Consider the following 9275-nt stretch of genomic DNA (forward strand, 5'->3'; position numbering starts at 1 on the left):
GGGTTTTCTCTGGAAGTTTTTCCTTGTACGATGTGAGGGTCTAAGGACAGAGGGTGTCGTATTGTCATACTGATATTCTGTACAAACCGTGAAGTCCACTGAGACAAATGTAACATTTGTGATATTGGGCTATATAAATAAACATTGATTGATTGATTGACACCCTCTGTCCTTAGACCCTCTGTCCTTAGACCCTCTGACCTTAGACCCTCACATCGTACAAGGAAACACTTCCAGAGAAAACCCACAGTTTAAAGGGGAACATGGGAGAAACCTCAGGGAGAGCAACCGTCAGGCAGGACCGCAGAGACAGGTTCAGCCACGACTCGAAGTCCAGGACTAAGATCCAGTGCTCAGGATAGAGGATCCAGGACTCACGACCACAGCAACAGGATTAGCCTCGACTCAGGATCCCGGCGTATATATGGACACAAAAAAGAGATTTGGGGGAAACTGGGTTAATCGGAACATGAGAGTACACAGGTACAAACAGCCAGAAAGACAAAGTAAGGTGCCCCCCCCCAACCGTCCAAGCCTATAGCAGCTAAACTAACGTGTCTACATACATGCACTCCCTTAGGATAGGGTGAGGGAAAAGGGTAGCAAGTAGGAAACAGAGGTGGAGAGGCACACGCAGGGAGAGAGGTCTCCACTGGAACCTGAATTGGTCAGAGGTAAGGAGTGGGTCAGTGACTGCGTTCCACACTCCCCGGCCGGGCTAAATATAGATAACTAATACGATCAATAACAGGCCATAAAGTATGTTTACCCGGCCGGGGAGTGTGGAACGCAGTCACTGACCCACTCCTTACCTCTGANCGGGAAGACACGTGGGGAGGTATAAATGTACCATTACCAAAACCGGACGGAGGTCTTGCGGCACGGTCGTAGGTGCGTGAACGTCCTCCCGCGATACTTACGCTTATACGATTAATACTCCACCCTATTCGATTCCCATGAATCGCGTTAACTTTTGGAAGAAAATAAGTTAAATGAATCGTAAGTTTAGTGAATAATTTATCAATAGAACGTTCTATTAATGTTAATTATTGAGGATTGATGAAAGTTTACTTATATTTTTTTTCTTAATGTTCTGAACATTTTGGGGCCCCTGTCAGTCACGGGCTCTTAGAATCGTCCTAACTTTTCACCCCCTTACGGCGCCCCTGACTAGGAGGAGGCATGTTATGTGGCAAAGTGACATTTTAATTAAAAAACCATTTATGGGATTATAACCACTAGAGATCATACAAGTGTAACACGTAAACATTGTTATGCTATATATATTTTATATCTCCATACAATTAGTAGTTGTAGTTTTCCAATACGTTATCATAATGTAAGGAAATAAACATAAACAAATAAATTTTAACACTGACTTTTAAAGACATATCTACCTCTTTCTAATAATAGTCGTTGTTCTATTATATTGTCCCACTAAGTCATGACAGTATTCAAGCATGCAATACAATACAAACTGAAGCAGGTAAATGGACTGTAGCTACTCACTACTGTCCTGCATTACAATGCACTATTAGATCACACATGAACGCATTTACACGGCAAAAGCCCTTCATGGAGTTGACCTCAGAACAGACTAATGAGGCGGGTGCATGCATGACAGGAACTGAATGTCAGTGTCAGAGGGCATTGTGTAGCCTTGGCTTGGTCTTTTCACTCAGTCTGCATGAGAAAGAGTCAGTTATGCAGATTGATAGTGCCAAACTTTCTAACTTTAAAGGTCCCATGACATGGCCATTTCTACTGATCATAATTCCATTGTTGAGGTCTACTAGAATAGATTTATATTGTTCAATGTTCAGGAAGCTCTATGCAAGTCAATGGGACTCCCTGATAGTTGAAAATCAACACTAAAGGTCCCCCCACTGCGTTTGATAGTGACGGCCAAGGGATCCTGGTGTGTGAGGAGCTCCACGGATTGGTCCATTTGGACCTGGGACAGCATAGACAGGTATTTTCTGTGTTAGAGTTTTACTCGATACAGGGTGTACTTTGAGGGTTTGTGACTTTGCAGACCGTTTACATGCATAAAGACCTTCATAACACACAAGGGGATGAGAAAAGCCTGACATGGGACCTTTAAGCTTTATACCTCCTAAACTCAACAAGAACAATGGAAGATAAACATTTTTGATCATCTTAGACTTGCTTTACACTATTTTCCCTCTTTTGAGCTCTTCTGTCATCTCTGACTGATTGAACCAGGCTCATTTTGAAAATAGTTATTTTATAAAACTGAAATTTCAAGTTGGTCAATGTACTGTTTCGACAATCTGGAGAAGTAAACTCCTTTATTTTAATTACGGGGTGCTCTGTTTGTTTTATTTTAAATCTAGGAAATACTCCAATTTCTTAATTTATTTCCCACTGGCCGTAACCTTTGTGTTGCTAAGTAACAACTCTGCCTGGCTGCCATTGGATGTCTAGTGTTGCCCGGTTTGTGCTCAGAAAAATAACTCAGTCCTTTCTTCTGTTTACACCTCTCTGCCAAAATCCTGTCTATCTGCTGACTCGTCCATTATTCCCACTCAGTGTTTAAGCCAACCTGTCATTGACATTCAAGCCACAGAGCACTGCCTTATTGGTAACTGAGTCCACTGACTGACCACAAAATAACTTGGGAACCTGAGGAGGAGCTGGGAAACTGTCTGACCAAAAATGTCAGTGTGTTATGAAGAGAAAATAATTGGACCTAAGCCATAGATAAAATTATAAATACAGATAGGCTGCAAATACACAAACTATATCTCACATTTATGACACATTAACACTTAGTTAGAGGGGATTAAAGTGTATCCGCTGTAGTTCTTTGTGACTGATTTGAAATATGTCCATGCAGCAACAGCCAAGCAGATCAGGATTATATAATGATTTGCTTCAGTTCAAATGACGTGTTTTCTCTCTTAAAGCTCACTCTGAATGAAAAGTTGTTTATTCTTAAGATAACTTTTTTTTTTCCAGGGATGAATGCCGCGGTACGTGCCGTGGTTCGAATGGGGTTATATGTGGGAGCAAAAGTTTATTTCATTCATGAGGTGAGCCCAAACTTTGTGATGATAATTGTTAAAGCCTTTTTGTAACTGTTTATAGTTTTATAAATGCCTTTTTTAAAGCCAGTCAAAGTTGGAAATCATGACGTGCGGCCACATCACAAATGACATTATAGCATACCTTTTGTGCGTACCAAATTAGGTCAAAGTGTAATAGGTCAACACTTTTTCGACAACAAATGTATAGGACATCTTTTTTAGCAACTATGGAAGATATGAAAAGCATTTCTGTGTTTCATACTAACGCACTTTAGCTGCACTCTGAAAACTGAAGTGAAAGTACATCTTTGAAGGGATGTTTATTTTGACGAAGCAGATGTTAGGGGGCTTTGTCGAGGGCCCGCGTTCTGCTTACTCATCCTGTGTGATCCCTGCACATCTGTGTATGTCGTGGACCTCCTCACTCACTGTACCGTTACATAACTGACCTGAGGCTTTAGTCAGCACTCACTCCTGTCAGGTACCACATTAATCTGTGTTCTACCACACATTACTGCAACACAAACACACAAAAGGCACCAATAAAAAAGAATGATAGTTACATTTATAGTGCATACTTCCACTATAACCCTTTTCACTTAATCCCTGAGGGCATATTATTACTCCTACAATACAATAACATCATTTAGAGTCTATCTTTCCAGTTGTCTTATTGTTTGGAATTAGAATGTGTTTGGGGATTTCTTGAATTTCTTTTCTAACAAGCTTTGTCTTTTTTAAATCAGGGGTATCAGGGTATGGTGGACGGTGGAGAGAACATAGAGGAAGCCTCATGGGAAAGTGTCTCCAGCATGCTACAAGTGGTGAGTGATTATCACAGGATGCATTTCTCACCCCTAATGAAATTACTGTAGGGGATCTGGAAACAGTTCCCTGAAGGCGTTTTGTTCGTCATCAGGGTGGGACCGTTATCGGTAGCGCCCGCTGTAAAGAGTTCCGCAGCCATGAGGGTCGCCTGAAGGCAGCACACAACCTGGTGCTGCAGGGCATCACCAACCTGTGTGTGATCGGAGGAGACGGCAGTCTGACCGGGGCCAACCTCTTCAGGGAGGAGTGGAGCGGGCTGCTGACGGAGCTGGTGGACCAAGGTACTGAGGAGGAGCTGTGATCTTTACCTCTCCCTCATACTGCTTTTTCTTGAGGGTGTGCTGGAAACCCTGTGTGATGTTAGAAAGCCAAAGGTCACTTACAGATCATGTTTCTATACTGACTCACTGCAACACCTGCTAGTATCAGTGTGCATTTTTCTTTGCAAGTTTGATGTTTTGCACAACCCTCTCTTCAAAGAATGCTGCAAGAATAAGTCTTTCGACCTGGAAATGAGTTGGCATGTTTGCACTTTCTTTTCCTTTTTCTCAAGCCAAAGTTTTTTTGTTGCAAAGGGGTTTTGTTGGATGCCTTTTTAATAAAGTCATGTCAGTTTAAATGCATGCTCTAAAGAGACATTTTTAAGTCTTGTATAGAAGGCGATTACTAAATGGTTTCTTAATGAGACTGTTAGATGCCTCACTGCAGCACTCTATCAAACTTACATCTTTAAGCTTCCCTATAAATACAGTTTTTTTTCCATTATTCTGGCTGTTGACACAAACTGTCTGCTTACTATATGAGACCCTGCCTCTTCATTGTGTTGGATTTTGCACATACATTACATTACATGTTACTTGTTAGACGCTTTTATCCGAAGCGACTTACATACTCAATGCTGTGGGCAATCCCCACAGGAGCAACTTGGGGTGAAGTGTCTCAGGGACACAACGACATGCTGACTGCAGTGGGGTTTGAACCTGTGCCCCCCGATCCCAACACCAACGCACTAGTCCACTGCGCCACATGCCTCCCTACATACACATTGTTCCATGTCATCTACTAAAATATATGTTAGATAACTTGAGGTTGTGCTCTGCTATTGAATTATGTGATGGATTTCTCACACTTATTTTTAATAAAAGGTGCGATTTATAACACCTTAAAATCTCGATTAAATACATTATACAGCAAAAACAATGGCTCAGAAGACTAGGGTATAATCTGAAGAAGTTTGTATTGTAAACCGGTGTTGTTTGTTACTGTAAATAACTGATCTCAGCAGTTCCCATTCCTGCTCATGTTTTAATATTTTGACAACAAGCTATGAGCTTGATTACTGGAAAAATACACTGGAACAATTAACCCTAACGATCCTTTCAGGCTTAATTGAAGCTGATGCTGTTCAGAAGTATTCGGCCCTTCACATCGTGGGCATGGTCGGCTCCATCGATAACGACTTCTGTGGAACTGACATGACAATCGGCACGGACTCAGCTCTGCACAGAATCATCGAAGTGGTGGACGCAATCATGACAACTGCACAGAGGTGAAGAGGAGACGGAGCATTCATATTTAACCATTTATTTACACCTATAATATTTAGTGAGGCTGACGGCAATAGTGTATCCTAAACAATTTTTCTATTTTCTTTCAGTCACCAGAGAACATTTGTGTTAGAGGTCATGGGCAGACACTGCGGGTAAGAATGCATTTGATAAACTCAACATCAGGTCCGAAAACATTCCTCTTAAAGCCAAACAGCGTCCACTATCACCTCTGTTTATACACTCAGTGTTCTGTCTGGGTGTTTTATCATAGCTACCTGGCCTTGGTCAGCGCCCTGGCTTGCGGAGCAGACTGGGTGCTGATACCTGAGATGCCCCCGGAGGACGGCTGGGAGGACAAGATGTGTCAAAAACTGTCTGCGGTAACACTATCTTATTTGTTCCCCGCAGTAAACCCAATGAACCGTACTGTACAAGTGTCATAGCCGTTTTGTTAAACATGACAATTACATTTTTTCTCAGAGGATGGAAAGTTTTTAGTCTCAGTTATAGTATATTTGTTTCTGCTTTGAAATCGTGCCATTGTTCTATGATTCAGACCCGTTCCAGGGGCACAAGGCTGAACATAATCATAGTTGCAGAGGGAGCCATTGACAGGCATGGAACGCCTATTACTTCTGGTATAGTCAAGGATGTGAGTACCTGAGTGCAAAGGAAGGGGAAGCCAGAAGCACGGAGACCCGGATGATGGAAATCAGGCTTCTGGCATCAGGATACTAATAAGCTCCTGATAAGATAATGCCACAACAATGCAGTGATGCCCAGCATTAAGGCCGGCAGGATGCTGCTGATTACAAAGTGCAGACACAAGCTGTCAGCATGAAAGAATATCATTCTCAGCTCCTTGTCAGCATCCTCTGGCCCCCGTGCTTCTGAAAGCCCACGTCGCAGCCACACTCTCAGTTTTTCTGTCATGTTGTTTCTCCACCCCCCCTGCCTCCTTATAGAACCGAGCAGGGATGAAAAGGCTGAATATCATAATTGTAGCCGAAGGGGCAATTGATCAAAACAACAGGCCCATTACCACTGAAAATATCAAGAATGTAAGTACAGACGTGTCAAAGTGTGGCCAGCCTCCACTGCCTCCTGTCTGACCTCTACTACTGTACCGCTGCCCTGGTCTGGCTTTGACTCTGTTGCTGTGTTTCTGGAGTGCTACACACTTTGTAGTTTGGTAAGATGGCTGTCACGATACTACCACTGCTGTAAAACCCTGAGCAGGTACCCTCACTAAACTCACACCCAGATATTTATAAAGTGTCTACCTGCTACACATACTTTTGAATTTCACGTGGGTATATTTGACTGCTTACTGAGGTTATCATCACCCTGCACTAACTGTTTTTAATTTAAAAAAGGCAAGCATTTTGTTTTCTCAACCACTACTTGAATATTAGGATTTGAATTAGCCATACTCGCTTGGGATCTTAACTAAGAGCTCCCCGCTAACATGACTGAAAAATTAGAATGGCTTGCTCAAGCTTTGCTGTTTCCCCTTCTCTGAAGCTTTTTTCTACTGTGTTGGTGTTTCAGTGTTTGACGTGCGTGTTCATGTTTGTTTGCATATTCCAAAGTGAAGTTCAATCAGACATCATTTCACAGTATTACTCATTTGCATGACGTATATGTAGGATGTGTCATTTCAATGTAACAAAGCTATAAAGTATATTATATTTTTTCTAAGACTTAAGCATTTTCCCTCCTAGCTTGTTGTCAAATGCCTGGGTTTCGACACACGAGTGACAATCCTGGGGCATGTGCAGAGAGGAGGAACCCCATCTGCTTTTGACCGCATCCTGGTAGGTACACCACTCTGATAATCATAATTATTGCTTCAACCCTTATACCAATATTGATAATACACTGATTTTCAAACCATAATATTGTCATGTTCTTTTCTTTGGCTACAATCTACATGCTTGGCCTTTTTAAGTTAAACACTTTTAACCTAATGTACACTTTGAGAGTGCGCTTTATTCAAGTTATTTTGGTAGTAAAAGTCCAGTTGTCCCGTGCATTTCCCGTTTAATCCTCTGTGTGTCTGAGGAGAAATGGCCCCAGGTTTTAGGTTAAGCACATTAACAGATTTATGGCTCAGCATGTGAAGCAGCGCATCACAGCGAGTGACAAATCTCTTCATGTTAACCACAAACCAACGAAAAATGGAGGCAGAAAATAAAGATTTAGTGGAGGATCGTCTTAAATTTCACTTAATTTTGGGAAGGACAACTTGGCATGTATACAGGAGAAACAAAGGAGGCTGATGCATTTGTGTGTGTTTGTTTTTGCTCACACAGGCCAGTCGTATGGGTGTTGAGGCTGTTCTCGCCCTTCTGGAGACCACAGCTAACACACCAGCCTGCGTGGTGTCTCTGCGCGGGAACCAATCGGTGCGCCTGCCTCTGATGGAGTGTGTGCAGATGGTAGGCCCTGGACTCGACTGAACACAGACTAAACATTCAACACAAAACACATATTTACAAAAACTCTGGAGGCCCGAGAAGAGGGGGAAATTGCAAAGCACATAAATACAAACAGTGTGAAATGACTGAATGGGGGCGGGTTAGAGAGCCCTCAGTAATGATGACAAACAGCACAGCCCATTGGGCCTGAAGTGGCTCTAACATCCACAAGAGAGTCGTATTGTTTGAGAGGCATTTGTTTCTGGATAATGATTATCTGAAGCATTTGGCAGGGTCACCATAACTCTCTGCTGGATGGTGATGTAATAGCAACCCATCTCCATAGAAACGCACAAAGAGGCTTTATTGTGGTACTCACACGCATGCCAGTTTCGGGTTATGATAGAACTGAAGGGAAAATCTTGCCACAGTGTTTTATTATTTGCACATTTTGTGAAGTGGTTTTAGAGTGCAATTCCATTACAGGTCAAACCAAGGTTACATATTAACTCTGTTATTGGCTGGAACAGATAACATGTTTACTCTTAGGTTGTCTCCTTGAAAAAGAAGGGTGGCTAGTCCTTACTCTGGTATAATAACCTAAAAGATAACAATACAAATTCCTACAGATATTTAATCTTGGCTGATATAAATGAAACAAAATGCCTTTGCTTTTTAAGATACAGAAAGTACAGTTTGTGAAATAATAAAAAATTAAAAACACTTGTCTCCTTTCCTTAGACTCAAGAAGTGCAGAGGGCCATGGACGGGAAGCGGTTTGAGGAGGCGGTGAAGCTTCGGGGCAGGTATTACTGACAGCTCGCTTGGACCAATCGTCACTCAAGATAGAGACATCAGTTTGGTGTTGCCCAACGTAGACAGACAGGTGTACAGAGATAGTGGTGCTATTTAGAACACCACCAGTCTTGCTTATACATAGCCAAAAATGAAGCCGAAAATGTCTCTCACTATTGTTAACATGATTGTATCTGTCATGTTTTACTGCAGGAGTTTTGAAAACAACCTGAGGACGTACAAACTGCTTGCTCACCGTAAACCAGAATCCGAACTGCCAGTCGTAAGTCAACCCTTGACATTTCCTGAAAACAGTGACAGGGCTGTCAGCTCTGTTTGCTCACCCCTCACACACACAACAAGCAGAAGTATTTTCCCTCACACATACAGTAGTATTCAGCACCATGCCTGAAGATGTGTTTTTTAGAAAGATGAATTTTCCTCCAAGAAGCCACTTGTGGAGGAAACTTCTGTGTAGCAATGCAGTGGGAGTCACCGACTCATGAAGGAGACACGGGACGAGCAGGAGTTCTGATGTCAAACACGGATCTTTAATACAAGCATCGGCCGGAGAAATTCACATCACAAGTCACACAGTCAAAGGTTCTGACTGCACTGGTGGGTTGCCATGT

At 42.3% G+C, this 9275-nt stretch overlaps 1 protein-coding gene across 1 annotated transcript; it reads left to right on the forward strand.

The window, feature by feature from the left end:
- Window positions 1-2954: 2954 nt before the first annotated feature.
- LOC104952268 (ATP-dependent 6-phosphofructokinase, platelet type-like) lies at window positions 2955-8977 on the forward strand (the record flags this gene model as incomplete). The annotated part of the gene is made up of 11 exons (XM_010779059.1): window positions 2955-3056; window positions 3797-3874; window positions 3970-4159; window positions 5262-5427; window positions 5536-5580; window positions 5700-5808; window positions 5985-6080; window positions 7153-7245; window positions 7744-7869; window positions 8590-8654; window positions 8857-8977. Coding segments are annotated over exons 1-11 (1161 nt in total), but the record flags the coding sequence as incomplete, so codon positions are not given.
- Window positions 8978-9275: the final 298 nt, after the last annotated feature.

This window comes from Notothenia coriiceps, unplaced genomic scaffold, assembly GCF_000735185.1.
Source record: "Notothenia coriiceps isolate Sejong01 unplaced genomic scaffold, NC01 NC01_scaffold00019765, whole genome shotgun sequence".
In the NCBI taxonomy this organism is placed as follows: Eukaryota; Metazoa; Chordata; class Actinopteri; order Perciformes; family Nototheniidae; genus Notothenia; species Notothenia coriiceps.